This window comes from Gadus macrocephalus, chromosome 9 (assembly GCF_031168955.1).
Source record: "Gadus macrocephalus chromosome 9, ASM3116895v1".
NCBI lineage: Eukaryota > Metazoa > Chordata > Actinopteri > Gadiformes > Gadidae > Gadus > Gadus macrocephalus.
Window position 1 is genome coordinate 18069309 of NC_082390.1, and position 23315 is coordinate 18092623.

Here is a 23315-nt window from a genome sequence, read left to right on the forward strand (position 1 = left end):
CAGGGTCAAATTTGGTTATTGTACGGTCCAAGTGATGCGGTCGTTTGCGGTCTCATCCGGGCAACGTCTAGATAAGCTCAGGGTGGCTGTTCATGCCTGAAAGAGGCTTTAGTGTCTCGTCTTCCAAACGGATATAGCACATTGCGCTATTTTTTTGTTTTGTTGATCCAGGCCGTATAAATATCCATTTATAAACTCGTTATCACGCCAACATTCTGAGAAGGGCTTCACACAGAAAGGCCCACATTTGAATCACACTTGACCGCACAGCCTTGCCCTCTCAATCACACACAGACGACACAGAGGAACAGAAACCCCCCCAAAGAACTGTGGGTTAAGAATCAACAGCGGTGGTAGCTTGTTCTGGAACCGCTGCTAATTGGCACCGTCGGGTTAATATTGGCACAACGTCATCGTGCCCGTGTGCTATCGATTCCCCTGCCAGGCCCCATTAGCCTGAGCATGGGACTGCTGATGGCCTGTGGTCACCACCGGTGGGGCGGCCTCCCCCCCCCCCCCCCCCCATCTCCCAACCCGCAGGGGTTGGCAGGTTGTCATGTCACAGTATCTGGCCGGCTGCAGAGTGCCGTGTCCAGCCCCCCCTCTCCTCCACCCATCCCTCCCTCCCTCCCTCCCTCCCCCCTCCGCCGCCCTACTCCTCCACCGCATCGCCATGGCGTCGTCTAATGGCGACCGCCACCCCCCCCCCCCCCCCCCCCCCCCCCCCTCCCCAACCCAACTCACTCTCCATCACGGCTAGGTGCTGCCGCCTCTCCTAATCCTCATGCCACCCAGCGCTGGTCCTAATGGACCCTGATAGATGATGGAGTTATCTTGGGGGGGAGGGGGGGGGGGGGGGGGGGGGGGCAGAGTGCTCTGAGATCGTCTCCCAGCCGCAACAACCCTCCTCCAGTGGTGTTCCCTCACATCAACACCCCCCACCCCCCTCGATGTGGAGAGAGGGGGGATATAAATCAGTGTGCAAGTTTGTGATTCATGGGAGTTTATCAAACAACGGCCACATCTCTCTGACCTACAGTCACCACGTCTAATTGCCGCGCTGTCGGCCTGCTGATTTATCCGCGCATGCCGAGAAGCGACAGAAACTTTCCGGGGCATTTTTGCGGAACGGGGTATTGATTGCCTTTATTATTATTCATACAAGTTATAATAAAAAGAGCCACAAGTCGCAGAGGGTAATGTTATTTGGTAGTGTTGTATGATTGCGGTCGTGTCAAACATGGTACCAATGGCATGTTCATTACATTTTCTACCTGGGTTGAGTCATCAAAGCTGGACCTGTTCCCCATCTTAAGTCTCGTACTATCCAGTGCGTGCAGTGCGCACACACACACACACACACACACACACACACACACACACACACACACACACACACACACACACACACACACACACACACACACACACACACACACACACACACACACACACACACACCAGCATTGTGATAGCATGCGCTTGGCAGGCTAATCCTTCAGTCATTCCCCTGTGAAGCGTCGTTGTGTTGAAGGTTGCATTTCGGTAAGTGTGCCCGTTAAAATGACGTGAAGGGCCCGGACTTTTTTATTTTATTCCTTTTTTTTTTTTTACAGCGCCATTCGCTTACCGTCTTATTTGTCTGAGACCCCCCACACTCCTCCCCTCCCCCCGCGTTCATTACCAAATGAACAGCAGGCTCCCTGACAGTGGATTGGGAGCTGGTGGTGGGGGGGGGGGGGGGGGCGGGGGCCCCTGGCCTGTTAACCAGCCCCTAATCAGCAGGCCCCGCTGCTGGGCACATCTTTCACTAGCCTGACTTGTCTATTAACTAAAAGCACCGTGAAGCTTTTCTCTCAATTACCCCTCCCTCCACGCTCCCCATCAATCAGCGGTGTCTGCTCCGCCCGGCGCACAGCGGCCACCTCTGTTGCAGTCACTCAGTGGTGCACATGCAGAGGACTTGGCAATAATGGTGCAGGCTCTGTGGTCTCGTCTTGTCTCGGGGTGGTTGAACGCTGAAAGCTGCCTCGTTGCGCACGGACATGATTTGGTTCGAGGTTGGGTGCAACCAAAGATCATTGTAACCCCGACGTGTTGCATATCTTTAATCTGACAAATGTGTCAAATAATAACGAAATTGAAGGGCCAATTACGTTTATAATAATAAACAGGAGAATCTAAATAAATGTTGAACACATTATGCAATTTCAATATAATATAATTCAGTACAGCCTTTCGTTTGGCGAGTGCAGCGTTCCTCTGTTAACACAGTTCTGCCTTATTTTCCGTCTCTAGGAGGTCCTGATGATGCTAGACAACTACGTAAGGGACTTCAAAGCTCTCATCGACTGGATCCAGCTCCAGGAGAAGTTGGAGAAAACAGACGCTCAAAACAGGTGATCTCTCTTTCTCTCCCCATGTCCCCCTTCTACATTTCTATTGCTCCCAGAGGTGTAACTCAACGTGTGTGTCTGTGTGTGTGTGTGTGTATGTCTGTGTGTGTGGTCGGTCCCCTGGATCTCAGTCGCAAACAGAACACGATCAATAACCTTGGCTTCCGTTCAAAGAGATCTACAAGTATATTGGCTTGTATTTAACACAGTGGCCACTGGCCACTGTAAGGGAAAACATTGACAAAGACATAACATTTCCACTGCCGCCTCCTAATTGGTTCATTTAAAGTACAGTGTTAATCAATAGAACAACCTGAAACTTCCACATGCCTCGTTTACGGCATACATTAGCCAATACCTCGATTCAGTCATGGAAGAAATCTGCTAAAGTTTAAATTTATTTCACGATTGGTCCACGACCGTGTCGCGAGCTAAGTGTATATTTGGCGGGTATTGGTGACAGCGATATAAACACCATCTCTGACTCTGGACGCCTGCCCTGTCTTGTCTGCCTCCAGGCCGACCTCTTTAGCATGGGAGGTGCGCAAGATGTCTCCCGGACGGCATGTGCTGCCCAGCCCCTCGTCAGACCGGCTCGTCCCCTCGCCCGGCGCGCGGCGCACGCTGAACTTTGGGTGAGTACGGCCCCGTCGGCCCCGTCGCCCCCCCCCCCACCCCCCCCCCCCCCCCCCCCCCCTCTCCCCCGGCCTGCGATCGATAGCACTCACTCCGTTTGATGGTGGACAACATCGACCTGCACCACATTGTACTGTAATACCTACACTGGCGTTTTGCCCCAAAGCATATCTAGTGACGAGAGGTAGTGCATGTTGATATTATTTATCTTTATTTATAGTGTTCGTGTCATTCGTTTTTTAGGATTTTTCTTTTAGAAAGATGCAGTGAAAATGTATAGATGTGTAGTTTCGATATCTTTTCAACTTTATCACGGTAGATTTGCTGTCAGTCAGTCGTAAATAGAATTGTTACTTAAATGGATTTGGTTTTGGGAATGTAGGCCAAAAAAAATAAAAAAGAGGATAATTGGTAAAATATTGCTCAAAGTGAAGCATTAGCTGGATGGCGAGGCTCTCGCTCTGTGGCCACAAAATCAGTGCTGGGCGTGGGTGGACCGCCGGCTGGAGAGTGCTGAAGCATCATTTTAGTCGTGTAATTTGATCCTGCAGGAAATGGATATTGATCACGCCTGAGTCCTGTTGCTCAGTGCATCCCGGACTTATCTTTTCCTGGAGAGCGATACAGTTAGATGGACACTTTCCTCACTGCTCCTTGTGGGCCATGTCTGACAGCTGCTGAGAGATTACACCGAGATCTGATCAGTGGCACACAGGAACCGTCAAGCGTACACACACACGCGCGCGCGCGCGCGCACACGCGCAAGTGCACAAACACACGCAAGTGCACAAACACACGCAAGTGCACAAACACACGCAAGTGCACAAACACACGCACACTCAATTAGCATTCTGTTTCATGCGATGGAAAGAGGTATTGTTGAACTGAACCTTTTTACTGACTACATATCGTTTTTTAATCCTTCCCCTTCTCTCTGTGTGTTTGTGTGTGTTGTCTAGTGGTCCTCCGCCTAACCTGGCTGTAGCCCGTCTCTCCCTCACCGGCCCCAGCTGGGCGGACCGGGTCAAATCGTCCCAGTCTCTGCCCTGCTCGGCCCACCCTTCACCCATAGAGAAGCCTGGTAAGACGGCCCTCAGACGGCACATCATGAAAGCACCGAGCCGGAAACAATAGTAAACTCGATGTGCTGGGCAGATCTTGGAAGGGCCCGTGTGTCCCCCGTCCTGCGTCTGACCCTGTGTGTCCCCCCCGTCCTGCGTCTGACCCCGTGTCCCCTCAGGTAAACTGGACGCCGAGGGCTGGGAGACGGTCCAGCGGGGGCGCCCCGCCAGGCCGCGCTCGGCCGCCATGGTGGCCAAGGTGAATCCGGTCCGGGCTCAGGCCCTCCCCAAGCAGGACGGGAGCAGAGACAAACCCCCGCGGGGGGGGGAGCAGCAGCAGCAGCAGCAGCAGCAGCAGCCGCCGCCCGAGAGTCTGGGCTGCTCCCCGGACAAGGAGGTGACCCGGGCGGACTCCCAGCAGCTAGTCTCCGAGGAGCCGGCCCCCCCGGGGAAGGCCGGGGACACGGAGCAAGGGCACGGCACGGAGGTACCAAGTGGCGCCAAACGTCCCCACCCGCTGACCTCTCTCTCTCCCTCCCTCTCCCCTCTCTCTCTCTCTCTCTCTCTCTCTCCCCCTGCGCTCCCCCACATATCAATAATTCACCAGACGCTAAGTAACCCTAGAACGTTTTTATCAGCCACTTTGTTTTTGTTTTGGGTTCCACGGGACGTCCCGACAGCGGTATCATCTTAAAGACAATTGATTGTACACTGACATTTCAGAGGCAGGGATGCCGTGCTCGCTACGCCGCCCGCGTCCCCCCACACACACACACACACACACTTGCTACGAGTGTGTGTGTGTGTGTGAGGCATTGGTCGGTTGAATATCGCTATGATTTGTTTATTTGATGCAAATTTGTATGGCTATTCAATCTGTATCATATGTTAGGGGCATGCTTGTGCCCGCCTTCCTGCATGACGTGTGTGTGTTTTGATTAGCCGTGTGGGTATTTGATCGTGTTGACTTTGGTAGGAATTGCTCTGATGAAACGGCTTGTTTTGCTTGGAATTTGCATGTGTTTTATTTTCTCTTAATTGTGTTTGTTGTGATGACGTGTGTGTGTGTGTGTGTGTGTGTGTGTGTGTGTGTGTGTGTGTGTGTGTTGTTTGCCTGTGTCGGAAGCAGCCCCCAGCAGAGAGCGCACCAGACTCGGGCCGGTGTGTCGACGTGTCTAGCGAGGATGTGCCCTCCCACCTCATGTCGGCCCCCTCCCCATCCCAGGGCCCCGAGGCCAGCCCTCCCCCCCCGACCGCCACCGCCTCCACCACCCCACCGCCCTCCGTCCCCGTCCCTGTCCCCGCACCGGCCCCTCTCTCGGGGTCCCCCGACCGGCCCCCGGCAGACACGCCGACCCCTGTGCCTTGCTCAGGGGCTGGCAGCGGGCCAGTGGGGGGCACGCCGCTGGGCGGCACGGAAACATCTGGGGCTGCGGGACCGGCCGCGGCGGCGACCCCCGCTGTACCGCTGACACCGGAGAGCGGGCAGGACCCCACAGAGCTTTCCACTGTGAGTGCTGAGAGATTGAGAAGCCGGGGGTGGGGGTGGGGGGGGGGGGACGAGGGAGGGTAGGGTGAGCAGGGCTCCCGTGGGGGGCCCTCCCCGCCAAAACAAAGTCAATCTGAGGAAAGCCCCCTACTCCAAGAACAGAATGTGCTGACGGCCGGAGCCAGTCCCGTCACTGGGAGGTGTGGGCCCTGAGCTCTGAGGAGTCTGGAGTGGAGGTCTGGGGATGGGAACGGTTAAAGGGGTCTGCCCGGATCCCACGTCGGCTTTGGCCTGCTTGTACAGAATCAGATGTAATCCACTCCTATTTTCGGCGCTGTGATTTTAAGATACCTGTGATGAGCCACTGGCGCAATTGTATTGCCAGCTGCTTCCGACCGGTTGGTCTACAAAGAGTGTAACCTGTCAGCGTTGCATCAGTCTGATAATCCACAGTAGTTCCTGAAATAGTGCAGAATTATTTCTGTGTTTGTATACAAACTACAATCCTGTGCACTGGCATCCGTTTTGATTAAGCGACTGTTCAAAATCTTTGGAAAGTGATTAAAAGTTTGTTCCCCTCGCATGAACCGAAGCTAGGCTACTTATATATATATATATATATAAATTAATTAATTAATTAATTACAGCTTTCCTTTCAATGGAGATTTCACAAACAAAAAGCCATTCAATTATTTCATAACCTTTCTGGAATGAGGTTGGGTGCTTTAGAATAGTTTTAAATGTGCAGCGATAAAACAAGCCCACACGTCATACATATACCCTCCAATCCACATCTCGTCAATATCATCTTAATCCTATCTTAACGGGTTCTCATACCTCTTGGGTCTGTCTGTATGTAGCTCTCTCTTCCGAGCAGGTCCCGGGCTAGCCTTCAAACTGACGGTTTGTTGTAAGCACCTGTAGTGGCCAGTGAGTTCCCCCCCAGCTCCCCCTTCCCCTTCCCCACGTTGCACATGCCCTGCATGCTCTCTGAATGCCTCCTCAGTCTAGTGATTGGTGTGGTGGTTGTGTGCTACGTTTTGTGGTTGGGTTGGTGTTGGTGTTCTCTTTAACCCTCTGAGCAACGACAAAGTGCAAAAATAATGACGCCTTACAAAATCTGCAATAATGCTATTCGTTCAATTGAATAAAAAATAATTGGGTTATTCCTTATTTCAATTTTCTTCCCTTTTCATGATTTCATCATCATCAAGATGATGATGCTGGAAAGCACTTGTCAACAAGTTAAAAGTGTACTAGAGAGAACCGTTTGTGTGTGCGTGTGCGTGTGCGTGTGCGTGTGTGCGTGTGCGTTTGTGCGTGCAGCCCCAGTCCATGGCGGAGGTGCTGGCCAAGAAGGAGGAGCTGGCCGACCGTCTGGAGCGGGCCAACGAGGAGGCCATCGCCAGCGCCATCGCGGAGGAGGAGCAGCTGACCCGCGAGATCCAGGCGGAGCACAGCGAGCTGGAGACGGACAACGACAGCGACTTCACGGTGAGTGTCCTGGAGCGCTGGACCGGGGAGGTTCTGACGTCCCACCGAGGCGTCTCGCTGTACCCTAACGCGCTGTTGTGCACAGGCGGGCATGAACAGCGGAGGATGCGGGCTCAACCTGGATTGGAGCGAGGTGCTGGCGGAGTACGAAGGTGAGCTCCGCTGCCCCGGGGTCACCTCGAGCAACGCCGACCCCCAGACCCCCCGAGCCCCCGGGTGCTGACACAGAGTAGAACTTCCTGTGTTTTCCGTTGTCGCAGCCCGGGAGCCGTGGCGCCAGAGCACCTCGTGGGGCGACATCGTGGAGGAGGAACCGGCGCGGCCGCCGGGACACGGGATCCACATGCACGAGAAGCTGTCGTCGCCGTCACGGAAGAGGTGGGACCGGAGAGCTTCGCCTGGCGCTCGCACTACTGCTGGGATGGACTGGTCACTTATTCAGAAAACCTCTGGGAGCCATTTGAAGTTCCAGCTATAAAGACTTAGAAATAGAAATAGTGCAATATGGGTCATAGGTGTCCAAAAGGTCACACACAGTTCTAGCAGGCCAAAGTCCTGCCATGTGCTATACATTCTTCGGTCTACTCTGGTGCCCTTTGTGTGCGGGCAAGGTGAGAGTTCCCGTGTGTCTTGTTTCCAGAACCATCGCCGAGTCCAAGAAGAAGCACGAGGAGAAGCAGCTGAAGGCCCAGCAGCTCCGGGAGAAGCTGAGGGAGGAGAAGAACCACAAGCTGCAGAAGCTTTTGGAGCGGGTGAGTCGTGAGTCCTGAGCCCTGGGTCCGCCCGGGCCGATCGGGTCCAGGGAACGATCGGCAGCTCGGCCCCCGCCCCTCCCCCCGACCTGCTAGCCAAACCTGGGGAAATCAACACGTTGGATCACGAGGAGAGTGTCTGTCAGCGCGCCTGCCAGACTCCACGCGATAAATATCGCTGCCCGCCACTCACATCCGGGATCTGGGTCGGTCCCGGTACATGAGTCAGAGAGAGAGAGAGGGAGAGACTCCGGCCAAAACCAACATCCTCTTAAAAAGTTCATATTTTTGTTTCCCAGGTGACGGTACACGCTAGATTAGAAAGTCATAGCGTGAGTCGGGCGTAGCCACACAAACATGGTGTAGGACCTGCACGACACAAGACACTAGTGACCACTTGCTGACGAGCACACCCCGGTCAATGAGCCTGACCGATGTCTCACTTCCCCCGTGAGGTTGTCTTTCAAAGGGCTCCGTAAGCTGTGAGAAAGTAACGCCTGTGTTGTCCTCGCTCCTCAGGAGAAGGAGGTGAGGAAGTGGAAGGAGGAGCTTCTGGATCAGCGGCGCAAGATGATGGAGGAGAAGCTGCTGCACGCCGAGTTCAAGAGGGAGCTGCAGCTGCAGGCCATCGTCAAGAAGGCCCAGGAGGAGGAGGCCAAGGTAGGGTTCACGCGGGTGTCGAACGGGGCTCCTCTCCAGCAAGGAGGATTTCATAACATAACAGAAAAGAAAAGTCGGCTGGGATCTCTGACTCCGGAACCATAATCTTGTCTGGAGTCAGTGAGACTAATTCCTGACTTCCGCATTTCTTTATGAAGTCCACATCCTTATGAAGTGCTCTCGGAGTCAGGCTGTCCCTTTTGACTCCAGACAAGATTATGGTGATGGAGTCAGAGATTCAGCCTCTACGTCACCATATTCTTGTCCGCATTGAAATTGGTTGAAAGAATTGCTGAGGATCTGACTTGAGATCCACTATGTGTGTGTGTGTGCTGGCTGCAGGTGAATGAGATCGCCTTCATCAACACGCTGGAGGCCCAGAACAAGAGGCACGACGTGCTGGCCAAGCTGAACGAGTACGAGCAGCGGCTGAACGAGCTGCAGGAAGAGAGGCAGCGCAGGCAGGAGGAGAAGTCTGCCAGGGACGAGGCCGTACAGGTGACTGACCCGTCCTCTTTCTCACTCGGCCTCCTTCATCCAGAGCCACCAGCCGGGCAGCTTGAGAATAGGCAACGTTTGCAATCGAAATTTGAGCGACACACTGCAAAAACTAGCGATTGCAGTGCAGCAATCTGAGTCTCTCAGGCCCAAGCTTATTAAAGGTCCAGTGTGTTCGATTTAGTAGCAACAGGGTGAGATTGTGGAATGCAGCCATTGAATTCCCTCCCGACCCCTCCCTTTCCCAGGACTACGGTGGCCTGTACTGGCCTATATTGTGTAAGGTGCTAGTAATTTTTATCGCACTAAGGTCAATATTGACGGCTCTAGCCTGCGCATAAATCTGTTTAACCAATAAGAATCTGGTAATTTTGTCATAAACACCAAGGACACTGAACGTTGTAGGACATGGGGGATTTAACAGCCTTTCTTTGTGTGAGGAACAATGTAACACTCCAACTAAGTTATTAAAGAGTCAAAAATAAGTCATGGCCATGGGGATATCACGCTCCACCCTCCTTCGTGCAACGCATCGCCCCTTTTATTTTAAACGCGGTCTCTCTAGAGGCGTCTGTTCGTTCTGGGCTACTGTAGGAACAGGGCGGCCTTATTTCCATGGGACTCAACTCTTATTCAAACATAATATGAATATGGTATTCAATGTCTTCGTCGACAACAAGTCTTACTGCCCTCTCCGCGCTCCACGCCGCAGGAGCGAAAGCGCGCCCTGGAGGCGGAGCGGCAGGCCCGGGTGGAGGAGCTGCTGATGAGGAGGAAGGAGCAGGAGGCGCGCATCGAGCAGCAGAGGCAGGAGAAGGAGAAGGCCAGGGAGGACGCGGCGCGAGAGCGGGCCAGGTCTGCCATCCCATCCCATCCACAACACGGCTTGTCACGACGGATCTAGAGCCCCCGGAGAGGTTGCCAGGGTGGATTGACTTGGGCTCCGTCCCAGCGGGTGCTTTATGTCTCTGCGTGTTCTCCATGTGCCCAGGGACCGAGAGGAGCGCATGGCAGCGCTGAGCGCCGCCCAGCAGGAGGCCATGGAGGAGCTGCAGAAGAAGATTCAGATGAAGGTCGGCTCTCTTACCACCACCTCTTACTGTAGCTACTGGACTACTGTGTGTACCGTAAGACCCCTGCTGTGACTGACGCCCCCCCCGTCCCCCCGCCCCCCCCCCAGCACGACGAGAGCAGCCGGCGGCACATGGAGCAGATCGAGCAGAGGAAGGAGAAGGCGGCGGAGCTCAGCAGCGGCCGACACGCCAACACGGACTACGCGCCCAAACTGACGCCCTACGAGCGCAAGAAGCACTGCTCGCTGTGCAACGTGGTGGTACGTGGCCCCTGTTGCTCCAGACACCTCCGTCTGGCCATTTAACGGAGCTGCAAAGAGTCTTTCTATGTAAAACAAAAGGGGAAATCGACCACGCAGAGAAAATAGGATTGGGCCCAGTAGGCAGCCGTTTGCAGTGTGCTGTGTAGCTCCCCTTTAGGTGTTTGGTTCTGGGAGGTTTCCCAATGCCAACATGTTCCTGAACCATGTTGACAACGGATAACGTTTCAACACTTCAGCTTCATATTCACTCTGCACACACAAGGATCAATGTTTGATACAATCAACGCGGCAAATGCATAAAACCACAGAAAAATGCTCCGTGGGAAGGAGAACAGCTGATACATAGTGCTGAAATGAGAGATGTATATCTGGGATATTTCTTCAAGTAAGAAGGCTATACACTTTTTAGTTTCCGTCTTAGTTTAGACCAGAGGTTTATTAAAACATGGAGGTGTTCACGTTGTTCTGCTTATAGTGGATCTGATGACATTCTTATACAGACTGATAATCGGATGTAATCCTTTCTTTCTAATTGGCCTTATCTATTATTTGTGCTGAAGCTTATACTCTTGTACTTATCCTGCCTAGGTTGATTTCATAAGCTAATGAGCGTGTGTGTGTGTGTGTGTGTGTGTGTGTGATTGTCATCGGTATACCTGGATGATGCATGCCAAGAAACAGAGGCCACAGTAGAGCTGTTGTGAGCATCTTTCTCTCTATTCTTTGGCAAGCGGGATACATAAAAATGCCCGGGCAGGAGGCTGATTTACAGAAGGGTCTTGTTTTGGGAAGAGGCCACTTTTCGATTAGAATTTAACTGCGATGATTAAAGATGATGACGTGGATTTACGCTCGGGGCCCGGCTCTTGCTTTGCCTCCCTCGAATGGCAACAAATCCATCGGCAGACATATTTATCTGTGACGAGGCGGGAGGTGGCTCCCGCAGCACACGGAGCGCAGCCTGGGGAAGAAGAGCGCTGCGGGGAATCTTGTTAAAATGTTGGATGACCTTGGGCAGCGTCTGACACCAGGGATCACGGATGGGTCAGTGGCAGGCACTCTATTTAATGACATTAAACACAGGCCGTCCTGAGTGGGCTTTGTTCCAATGCTGGGAAAGCAACAACAAGGCCCGCTCCCAACTCTCACCCGCCTCCCTTCGGAGCCGTTTATCACTTCTCCTCTTTTCCTTCGATACACTTGTCATTTTTCTTCTGCCTCACAAGTGGGACGCATTCATCAAAATAATCGATGGGAGTCCCGGAGACATTTAACAAAAGAACTTGGGACACGTTCTCCAGGTTTCTATACGTGCTCCCTCCCTCCCATTCCCACACTATCTGTGGGATCTCTATACATCTCGCTGTTTAGCTCCCAACGCACTCTACATGACATCAAACACCGAGCGCATATGGCGGTTATGGGAAAGTTCACACACAATGTGCAAGGTCCATGGAATGCCCTGTTGTATTTAAAAACAGATTCATGTATGATAGCCTTCTTTTGTCGCCGCTCGTCAATGGCGTATGGAGTTTCTTGTGGCAGGTCGCGTCCCATTGAGCGCTCCTGTGTAGGGTATCATTTCACCAGGGGCCTCCCAGGGGGGGCCTCTTGCTGACCCCCATCCGGGGTGTCCACCTCGGCGCTGACCTCTGACCTCCTGTTTATGTTTGGGCAGATCACCTCGGAGGTGCACCTGTTCAGCCACACCAAGGGAGTGGGCCACCAGCAGGCCGTCCGGGACGGCAGCAGCATCCAGGGACGGGAGCTCTCGGACGAGGAAGTGGTGGGTACAGGCTGCCTCCCTCCTTCCCTCCATTCCCCCTTCCTTCCCTTCCCTTTCTTCCTTCCCTCCCCTCCCTCGTTTTTCCTCAAGCTCTCCCAGCACAGAGCCTACGAGATATATTGAACCCCTCCCACCGCTCCTAACATTTCGCTATTTAAAGATGGGTACCAGGTATTGGCATGTTTTATTATTTATTTTTTTCATCTTATTGTAAACCACACATATTGGGTAGTATCTCTAAAATAATTACAGCTTCCCTTAAATGAGAAATATGTAGGTACATATAAAACAAACCCAATATTTAGAATTGCCCTCCAGATTTGTCGTTGTTCTTTTTACCGTCCAGCCACTCGTATAGTTTGACTGTTTGTCACGCTGCGTTGGTGAACAAGCCTGTGTGAGAGTGTGTGTGTGCGTTTGCGCATCTGTGTGTGTTTTTGCACACACAGATGCGTGTGTGTGTGTGTGTGTGTGTGTGTGTGTGTGTGTGTGTGTGTGTGTGCGTGTGCGTGTGCGAGTGTGTGCCGCTTGAGTGCTTCCAGCGCAGGGGTGACATCAGCCCTGCGTGTCCCCAGGCTGTGTTGTGTCCTGCAGCCAAGCAGCTTGTGAGAGCAGAAGGGGAAGCTCTAGGGCTGCAACACGAGAGTGGCCTTTTGCAACTGCGCTCCTCAACGGCGCCCTTTGTGAGACAGACAACCAGGGGTGCTGGGAGCGGCACCCTTTAACCTCCCTCACCTTTTTATAATTTCCCCTTGCTCCTGCTCCTTTCTTCCCTCCTGTTCCACTAAATCAGTCCCTTCCTTAGTGTGTGTGTGTGTGTGTGTGTGTGTGTGTGTATGTTGTGTGGCTTATGATTATTTGCATTGCCCATTTATGTGTATTATCTTCTTCAATTAATAATTGAGTCTATAAATAATGCCAGATGCCTAGTGCAAGTTTCCAGAACCAAAGGAATGTGTTCTTAATGTTTGCTTTGTCCCACAAGCAGCCAAGAAACACTGCAGTTGACATTTATTTAAAAAATAAATGTTTTCGTTTCTTAAGAAATGTTGACTAAAACGTTTCATCGCAGATCAAAATGATGATCAAAGAAACGATTTGGCACTATATGTGTAAGCCATGTTACAATCACATACTCTGTTAATTGGAATATAATTGAATGGGAAAATAATGTTGAAGTTATAAATATTGTTTTCAAATATTAGCCATCAGTGCAGTGGTTCTCATGGTTTGACTAATTCTGTGCTTTACAATCGGGACCAATCGATCGGGTCCGACTCTCAAGTAGTTGGAGGTCTTTGGAATTTGTTTAGACGGAACCCACTAGCCTCACAATATTTATGTTAAGGCTCATATCGGCCCGCACTATTTCATTCACGCAATGGCCAACTATTTCCTGCTTCCATAACTCTTGCCTGGATGAAAGCTTTTTAATTAAAATGAAGATGGCTGGCTGAACTGTGCAGGGGTCACTCCATAGCTTCTGGGAGGACGCAGCGAGCAGCCACAGTCTCATCTTCATCACATTTGTTCATTTTCTCTCTCTCCGAAAAAACGGCGAATGAAATTGAAATCCAGCGATTATCAACAGCTTGATCGATGTGCGGCCGCGGACCGCCTGGAAGTCCTTCCCTATGTTTCCACCGTGCTGGCCTCCAGAGTCTTAAGCTGTCCTGCTTTAACTTGATATAGAGGCGTGCTCTGAACCCCTGGCTTCTCAACGGTGTGCCATTTAATTATCTTTCATCTCTCCACACCCTGTCCAACCCCCGGTGCGTTACCTGGGTTGAACTCCACCCTTCCGTCTCCGGCTGACAACCCCCCCCCCTCTAGCCGCCGGCCAGCAGGGGGATCAGTAGGCCATACCAGGGGATCAGACTCCCTCTGGCTCCCCCTGGGTACCAGGGCTGACCTCCCCAGCGGCCCTCCAGGGTCCCGGTGTCGAAACCTCCGTGATTGGCAACCAGCAGAGAAGGCCGATGAGATATCCAGCGTGCCAGCTGAAGCCGGCCCCCCCTCCCCTCCCCGGGCCACCCCGCTTCTATTTGGATTCATTTCTTTTTCTTTTTTGAGGTTGTGCAGTTGTAGGAATGGAGCAGCTGTAACCGATATCCAGCAGGGAACCCCTTCCCCGTTCTGCACCAAGAACCCAGAGGAACAGATAGGACCAGGGGATCCGTTAGCCGCCTTTTATACTGGCCAAGAATCTGTTTAGTTTCTCTTTATTGTTTTGGCCGCATATCGCTTGTCGCTCCTCTGGCATTCATTCATTGGAGCAACAAAAAAGGCCCTGCGAAGCAGTCTGGTAGTGGTAACCGGACACGCCGTCCCATCATATCTGGTCCCCTAACTTGAATTACAGCTGTCTGTTTCACACCAACTGGAAATCTACCTCTTAAGTCATTGTACGTGACAAAGGCAGTTCTGCATCAGCAAATCATTTAGAGTGTGTGTGTGTGTGTGTGTGTGTGCGTGTAGAAGTATCTTTCAGCTCGTGTGTGTGTGTGTGTGTGTGTGTGTGTGTGTGTGTGTGTGTGTGTGTGTGTGTGTGTGTGTGTGTGTGTGTGTGTGTGTGTGTGTGTGTGTGTGTGTGTGTGTGTGTGTGTGTGTGTGTGTGTGTGTGTGGCTATGCGTGTTGTGTCTCCCTGCAACCGAGAGCGAGAGAAAGAGAAGTGGGCGGTTTAGTGTTTCCCACTCCAGAGTCCCGGCCGTGGCATTGTGCCGGGCCCGGGGCCAGACTCTTTGCTTCCTTTGTTTCAGCGGTCCAGGTAGACACCTGTCCGTCATCCGGCGTAACCGTGTTAAAGCACTCATCAGATCACTCCACACCCCCCACCCCCACCCCCACCTCCTCCCCCAGGCTCCCAGCTGTTGTGGTCGTAGCGTGTTTATGTCAATGCATAACGCAGGGCTGAATAAATAATTGTTGCTGTATAAGCATTCAGCCGGGAAGCCGGTGCTTAGGTTCACTTAAAGTTTGTGGCTTGCTGATGAGACGGTGACTATGCGAGGGGTAATACCTGAAGCCCTTATTCATGATTTATGGCGCTAATGCATCAAAGAGCTTAGAGAGGGAGAGGGCGGCAACTGTCCTACATCCTGTAGTGTCATCGAAAACTAGGCCAGGTTGTTCCGCTCATACATACACAGCGTGGAGCACAACACTCAATCCGTGTTGCCTCGCTCTTTTGCCGTTTTCTAAGTTATCGACACCTATTTTTCTTTTTCAATGTTTTATAAGAATACATCACTGATTACATCGCTTTGTTAAATGTGAGCAATCTGTTAAACATCATCCGCTCCCGAGACACCTGTCAGTCTGTAGTTTGTACCGGGGCAGCCGTTGAACTCACACGGCCATGGCTTTGAACAACACAGGTTGGAGAGCCTTTATCTGGGAGGCAGGCCTCCCCCTCCCCTCCTCTCCTCTGGGGTGCAGCGTGACCAGCTAATGGGGTAATTGGCTTCTGGCGCATACATCATGTTGGTCAAATTGGGTTACACCCCCAACCCAACCTCTCTCTCCCTCTCTCTCGTCTCGCTTTCTTTCTTTCTTCGGTGGAAATGTGTGCCTCATCTGTCAGGGTGGCTGCTCTGCAGACGGGAGGGGAAGCAACACTTTCAGACTGTTAGCGGCTCCATTGTGGGCCCAGCCCCTGGAAAGAGTGTTGCGTGCTGCACGTTACCTGGTAATCAAAGGGTGTAATGACATTACCGCTGATCTGCGCCCCACATGCTCAGTCTGCTGAAGTCGCAGGCTAGGGGTTTTCCCGTTTTTTTATAATCAGAGTGTTACACACATACATTGTAAAATGTAGTTAAGAGATCAGCGCTGTGAACTAATTTGTTCATTTTGGGAACTCTTTAAGCACGAATAGAAAAATACTTTAGAAAGTTATCGTACACGGAAGCCCAAACCACATGGAGCGTGAGTTTTGCTTCATACATTCAGCGCAGCCGACGCACGGAGCATGAATGGAGCGGGCCTGTATTTTCTTCCTCCATTTCGAAAATATCCAAGTCTATTTAAGAATTGGCTCTCTAATTCCCCTTTACCTGTTTTCATTTTTTTTTATTATCGATTTATGTTCTCCAAACAAACGGTCAACTCCCATCACCCTGATGCATGTACTGTGTGTTTCAGGAGCATCTCTCCCTGAAGAAGTACATCGTGGACATTGTGACGGACTGCTCCGTGGCCACGGAGGGCCAGGTCAAGGAGGGAGAGGAGCGGCAGAAGGCCAGGAAAAGGGCAAAGAAGCTTCGCACAAGGATGAACGCTAGGTGAGCTCCCTGTTCTCTCTCCTCCTTCCTACTCGTTCTCCATCTCTCCCTCTCTCCTTCTCTCCTTCGCACAATGTCTCCGAGCCCCCAGGGTCTAGAGCTTCTCAGGGTGTTTAATAGTATTTTTATACGGGACAAGGAGCTGGAGGGAGATGTTATGTGTACTGTCCTCCCGGGGCTGCACAGATGAGCTTAATTTATGACCACTTTCTGCGATTGAGTAAAAGTGAATCGATCGTAGGACCCCACCTGTTAAGAGCTCTCCTTCAAATTGCTGCCGCCACTCTGCCAAAACCCAACGTCCCCTCTAGTGTACGACATGTTTGGTCTTAAAACATGCGTAAACCCGGCCCATGTTTCTGTCTCTTTGTTTGTGAATGATTCATATTTGTTTTAATGAAATACCAAAGAAGGAAATCGATAGCAATCAACAAATAGGGAGCAAAGCTCTTCTGTGGTGACCAGGACCTGGGTTGAGTCGGGTCAGTAGGCTGGTAATACTGAGTTGGATTCAACTCCTGTGATTGGTTCTGGTTATAAAGAAGGGCAGGGGTGGGGGGGGCTGCTGGTAAAATAATTAATTTAATGTACAATCCGGACTGTCCATTTGGGCGTTGTTTGGGTTTATGATCAGGGCAGCCAGGCCCAGTGGTGCATCTGCCTGCTGTTTACCGTCAGTCCTCCCTCCGGCGTGCGGGCTGAGAGCACCACTCAGAGGGCCTCTCGCAGGTCCTAAATAACACAAGAGCCCCCGCTGAGCATACAACATCTGAGCTGCTCCGCCGTTTGGCTGGAAGCGAGCCTTTTCATTGGACCAGTGTATAGGGCAAGCATGTAAAAGGCGAGAGAGGTTTACACCCTGACTTCAAGGCCCAACTCGGCATGTTGTGCTACAGAGGCAGTGTGTGTGTGTGTGTGTGTGTGTGTGTGTGTGTGTGTGTGTGTGTGTGTGTGTGTGTGTGTGTGTGTGTGTGTGTGTGTGTGTGTGTGTGTGTGTGTGTGTGTGTGTGTGTGTACACACAGCTGCAACACTGCCCTGTGTGGGTGTGTATGTGTTATTGGTTGTTTTTGTGGTATGGCTAACCCGCAGCAGTATTAAATTCAGTTGTGAAGATAAACACACGGCGTTCGCAATTGGGTTTAACTAGCATGTCGGTAGGCTTTGGGGATTCTCCGCGCGCTGGATAAGCCTTAAATGATCCTCTTGGATGAGCTGGTTTGCGGGCCGTCGGTGGGTTGCCTGTGGTCGGCCGCTGCAGGGCTGCAGGGGTGCAGGGGTGCTGGGGGGGGGTGGGACAGGGTGGCCTGTGTACGTGGGGACCTCTGCGCGAGGTGAGCGCACAAAGGGGCCGCTGTGCCCAGCGCGCGGAGACGGCAGCACAGCTTTAACTCATTGCCTCAGACGGAGGGGAGAGTGAGGGGAGGCCGTGCCGGTGAACCAGTATACACACACACACACACACACACACACACACACACACACACACACACACACACACACACACACACACACACACACACACACACACACACACACACGTACACACACACACACACACACACACACACACACACACACACGTACACACACACACACACACACACACACACACACACGTACACACACACACGTACACACACACACGTACACACACACGTACATACACATGCGTGTACGGACGCACACCAGAAGAAGTGCCACTCAACGACAAACACGCGAGCACAGATCCAGCCTTGAAGGGCTCGGGTGCATTGACAGCTGCGCGCGTGTACGCACGCACGCACGCACGCACACACACACACACACACGCACGCACGCACGCACGCACGCACGCACGCACGCACGCACGCACGCACGCACGCACGCACGCACGCACGCACGCACGCACGCACGCACGCACGCACGCACGCACGCACGCACGCACGCACGCACGCACGCACGCACGCACGCACGCACGCACGCACGCACGCACGCACGCACGCACGCACGCACGCACGCACGCACGCACGCACGCACGCACGCACGCACGCACGCACGCACGCACGCACGCACGCACGCACGCACGCACGCACGCACGCACGCACGCACGCACGCACGCACGCACGCACGCACGCACGCACGCACGCACGCACGCACGCACGCACGCACGCACGCACGCACGCACGCACGCACGCACGCACGCACGCACGCACGCACGCACGCACGCACGCACGCACGCACGCACGCACGCACGCACGCACGCACGCACGCACGCACGCACGCACGCACGCACGCACGCACGCACGCACGCACGCACGCACGCACGCACGCACGCACGCACGCACGCACGCACGCACGCACGCACGCACGCACGCACGCACGCACGCACGCACGCACGCACGCACGCACGCACGCACGCACGCACGCACGCACGCACGCACGCACGCACGCACGCACGCACGCACGCACGCACGCACGCACGCACGCACGCACGCACGCACGCACGCACGTACAACCGTACACAAACCGTTAGGATGGTTGATCGTAGTTCAGCAGCCAGAAATAGTTTCCTTCTTTTCCACTGACGTGGCTATTTGTTTTGCTATGCTACATTTACGCCACTAGCAGCTGTCAAGAAACAACTCTCCTTGAGGGTCAATATGCTGTCCTTAGTTGTTTTTCTATTGACTCCAGCCTCTGTCCAATGTTCTGGCGTGTTCCCTGCTTTGGATGCTTCGCTAGGGGGATGTTTCCCCCTACCCAGTCGGAAGACTGAAACAACCTTACTCTGAATAAGTCAATAATGAATCTTGATTCAGCTCTTGGTGAATGAATTACTGCGCTATTGTAGATTTGTGCTCTCCATTACCGACTCCCGCCATCTATTGCTCCTGGCCCATTTAGCCAGGCCGGTGGCCGACAATGATGTACGGCGCTGCAATTGCTCCCTGTTTAACCTGGGTGGGTGTAAACCTGTCCGGGAGGAATATTGTAATATAAAGAATGACAAACGGGTCAGGTGCAGTTCAGGCTCCTGTGCGGGCCGCCATTAGCCATGCAGCCTGCGGGATGAACCGGGGGAAATAACGGGATCAGACGATCCCCCTCCCCGCCCCCAGCCATCAGCCCCCCTGCCTCGGTTTACTCCACCCACTGCATTAAAACATTTTAACCTTGCAATCCACAACAGGGCAGCAGGACTCACTGGGTAGAACACCATTGGCTCACATAATAGAATAGAGGAGAATCGTCAGTCTTTTGATATATTTCCATGCGAGTTGGGTTTGTTGTGTTTTTGTTAATGCTTTTCCTCTGGATGCTCTGGTATCCTGAGGGAGTCAGATGGTTAATAATACTACTACCTCTGTGGCCGCCCGCTGGTCAGAGAGACGGGATAAAAGTCAGGACAGGTTTCCTCAAGGGAATGAAAACCGACCACAATATTATATGGTTTATTTTCGTTCCTTTTCTAAATAAATGCAACTTTGTACAAGACGTGTTCTAAGATCATGAAACATTAACAGCAATCAAACTATCTGATGGCTTGAAAAAATTTGAGCATTTACTTTCAGGAGAAAAAAACGTGTACTTTCTGCCTTCTTTGGATTAGCCTGAAGAAAACCAGACAAATGCACGCTAGAGGGCTGTGTAGAGATACCAATAGCCTCGCAGCATGGATTGGACCTTGTTTGAAGGACAGGTCCCAGTGCACTTGTCCTCTTCCAGGAAGTGTGTGCGTGATTTTTATCAAGCATTGGATGGATTGATGACCGTAAACCCCTGCATCTCGGGACCGATCAGTCGCTCTTATCTTTCCTGGGAACCGTCTGATAAACGTACGTTTGTACATGTAAGAACTACTGATGCGAATAAGGATGAGATGAGAATCATTCCCTGAATAGATGTGTGTGTGTGTGTGTGTGTGTGTGTGTGTGTGTGTGTGTGTGTGTGTGTGTGTGTGTGTGTGTGTGTGTGTGTGTGTGTGTGTGTGTGTGTGTGTGTGTGTGTGTGTGTGTGTGTGTGTGTGTGTGTGTGTGCGCGCGCCACTGAACACAATTGAAGTCTATGGTTGCTCTAAAAGAGAACTCCATTGTTTATTTAACAATGAGAGAAATCATGATTTTTGAGCTGTTCTGGGCAAAGTTAAGACTTAAGGGATTTACAAATGGAATTGAGGTCTTCAGGGATGTGAGTCACTGGCAGGGAGATACCAGGTCCCTACAGAGCTGATGTGGAGTTATTATAAGCCAAGTTTCTTGGCGAATAGCTGACTTGCTGAATAAACACTTAGTCTCAACTTGACCCCCATCTCTCTCTCTGTCTCTCGCTTTCTCGTCTTTTCATCTCGTCATTAACCCAAACTGGGATTCAATGAATGTCCCCTCCCCTTTCTTCCGCAGAGCGAAGGACTACGAAGCGTCCGTGGAAGCGAAGGCCCAGGTCCCAGACTCCCCGTACAAAGCAAAGTAAGGTTATTCAGACCGTTCGCTCCACCGTTACTCTAAACCTCACTTCAACGCTCAACCTTCACTCCGATAACATTGACACGGGTTGTCAGAACTCAGTGGGTGTCAGGTGTGTCAGCGGTGGTTAAATGACTCCTGTCCGACATGAGGATCTCACTGTGTGTGTGTGTGTGTGTGTGTGTGTGTGTGTGTGTGTGTGTGTGTGTGTGTGTGTGTGTGTGTGTGTGTGTGTGTGTGTGTGTGTGTGTGTGTGTGTGTGTGTGTGTGTGTGTGTGTGTTGCCCGCAGGCTGCAGCGGCTGGTGAAGGACCTGTTGAAGCAGCTGCAGGGCCAGGAGACGGGCCAGTGGGCCAACAACAGGGTGTCAGGGCTCGACCGGACCCTGGGCGAGATCTCCCGCATCCTGGAGAAACAGGTGACTACTCCACCGTACACAATCTCACCGGACTAGGTGTTTCACGGGGGTTATCCCTACTTCTTTTTTTTGCTGAAACATCATTGATTCCTTGTTCATATTCTCTATTATATTTAGCCTTATTTTTTATGTAGATTAATCTTTTTATTCTGAGGTTCAGTTTTTCGGTAACGTGTCGATTTTAAGTGATTGAAAGTGCATTCCGTGTTATGTTAGCGCGGTGGGTGAATGGGTTTGACCCTGCAGCTCTGGTCTGCAGCGCTAGGTCCCTCGTCCTCCCCTCGTAGTCCCAGGGTGGGTACCCCCCCCCCCTCTCCCCAGCCCTCGTCCCCAGGATGCTGCCGCTGCTGCTGGGGCTCCTCTCCCCGCAGACAGCCACTGTCGACAGGAGGGAATAAAGAGACAACGCGCCAGCCCCCTGGCACCGCTCTGAAGCGGAGTGGCGGCCGAGCCGTCCGTCTCCGCCGCCCGATGTGGAGTATCGCTTTACTCCAGCGCTCCTCGCCCTCGGTTATTGGCTAATGCGGACCAGATTAGCCGTGTTTTCATTGGGCACATGGTACTCATCGAGGAGCTTCCTATGGCGAAGGCGGGCATTGTCTCGTGTCTGGCGGACGGGGGATGGCTCAGATGTCATTGGTTTAGACAATGGTAAATTGGATTTCCAAATGAAATGTCGTTAATGCAAAAGACTTTGTGGCGGCGAGTCAGGGCGATGCACTATTAGATTAGGCCTTTTCATTTCGTAGCTTTTTTTTGTCTGTGTTTACAAATGGAGTTATCGCAATTGTACAAAAAGGGTTGATTTGAAACATTTGTAGTTGGACTCTCAATTAATCCCCTTTTAGGTTTCGCTGTGAATATTATTATTTGTTCCCTTTTTTGAGTTGCTGAAAATCGGTGATGTCTCCAAGTCCACGGTAGAGCTGTACCATGGTGAGGCACCGGAGCACGTCCTGCTACGTGTGGGCTGCTGGGATGTGGAGGTGGTGGGGGTCTCGTCAGGGCTGGGGTGGAGTGCTGGGGGGGCCATTACTGGATTTCCCCAGAGAGGGGAGAGAAGCAGTGGCTCGTCGTTGGGAGGGGGGGCCAAGCACACTTAAGCAGCGAGAGAAAGGGAGGGAGGGAGGGAGGGAGGGAGGGAGAACAGTTCTATACGAGTGGCTCACAAGCTGTCACCAATGTGCCAATGCTCCTCCCCTTAGCTTGCAGACACCCCCAGTGGGAGGTCAGAGGTGACTGGGCCCGGAGCTAGTAACACAACGTGTGTGTGTGTGTGTGTGTGTGTGTGTGTGTGTGTGTGTGTGTGTGCGTGTGCGTGTGCGTGCGCACGGGTAATGCTTTTGAGGGCTTTGTGGAATATATCTGTAGGTTATCTGCATAACTATTCTATGCTAATGACAGTAATGGAAGTCTTCATTAATTTCACATTATAGCGCTAGTTTCAGACTTTGTAAGTCTGAAACTACGAAGTCTGGCGTGCTGGGATTGGTCAGCGAGGGGGAAAACCTTCTCTTCTAATCCTCCCGACAAAAGTCAAATAAATAGCGTCTCCATCGGCGGGGCCGAGCGGCCGTGAGTCACTCCGGTCCGGGGCTGTGTGTGGGTTGAGATTATTTGACCTAACAAGCTTCTCTCGTGTCATTGACTCACCTAGCCATTGGTTTGTTTTCTTTTCTATTCCACCGTATCTGATTCAGTCTCCGTTTTCCCCACTAATTCTTTAGACAGCACCCACCCACCCACCCAGCCCCCATGCAGTCGGAGCCTAACGTTCTCCGCCCCCTCCCTCCCTCCCTCCCTCCCTCCCTCCCTCCCTCCCTCCCACTCCCCCTCCCTCCCTCTCCCTCCCCAGACTCTCCCTGGACCTTGGTTCTCTGACCTCCGTGTGCTGCTCCCTCTGTGCCTGCTAACGGTTTATTCTGCCGCTTCTCTCTATTTGTCCATCAGACGAAGAAAGAGGAGTGTATTTGCTTGTATTTATTTCTCCGAAACACACGTTGCAATAAACGGCCGCTAGCGTTTATTGCTATTTATTGTTGTCATTGGTCAGGTCGTTGTTG

General features: G+C 52.4%; 1 protein-coding gene across 8 annotated transcripts in view; it reads left to right on the forward strand.

The window, feature by feature from the left end:
* scaper (S-phase cyclin A-associated protein in the ER) overlaps window positions 1–23315 on the forward strand; it is a 57173-nt gene that overhangs the window by 5533 nt on the left and 28325 nt on the right. For 3 of the 8 annotated variants that reach the window (XM_060061850.1, XM_060061852.1, XM_060061857.1), the window contains exons 5-22: window positions 2299–2399; window positions 2915–3031; window positions 3992–4113; window positions 4273–4580; window positions 5220–5603; window positions 6909–7076; window positions 7162–7228; window positions 7310–7454; window positions 7717–7828; window positions 8348–8488; window positions 8831–8986; window positions 9699–9841; window positions 9978–10059; window positions 10167–10319; window positions 12001–12108; window positions 16253–16392; window positions 20773–20838; window positions 21126–21252. In XM_060061850.1, the coding sequence (XP_059917833.1) occupies window positions 2299–2399; window positions 2915–3031; window positions 3992–4113; window positions 4273–4580; window positions 5220–5603; window positions 6909–7076; window positions 7162–7228; window positions 7310–7454; window positions 7717–7828; window positions 8348–8488; window positions 8831–8986; window positions 9699–9841; window positions 9978–10059; window positions 10167–10319; window positions 12001–12108; window positions 16253–16392; window positions 20773–20838; window positions 21126–21252 (2640 nt within the window). The remainder of the gene's footprint in view (window positions 1–2298; window positions 2400–2914; window positions 3032–3991; window positions 4114–4272; window positions 4581–5219; window positions 5604–6908; window positions 7077–7161; window positions 7229–7309; window positions 7455–7716; window positions 7829–8347; window positions 8489–8830; window positions 8987–9698; window positions 9842–9977; window positions 10060–10166; window positions 10320–12000; window positions 12109–16252; window positions 16393–20772; window positions 20839–21125; window positions 21253–23315) is intronic. The other 5 variants (XM_060061853.1, XM_060061855.1, XM_060061851.1 and 2 more) reach the window with 4 other exon arrangements.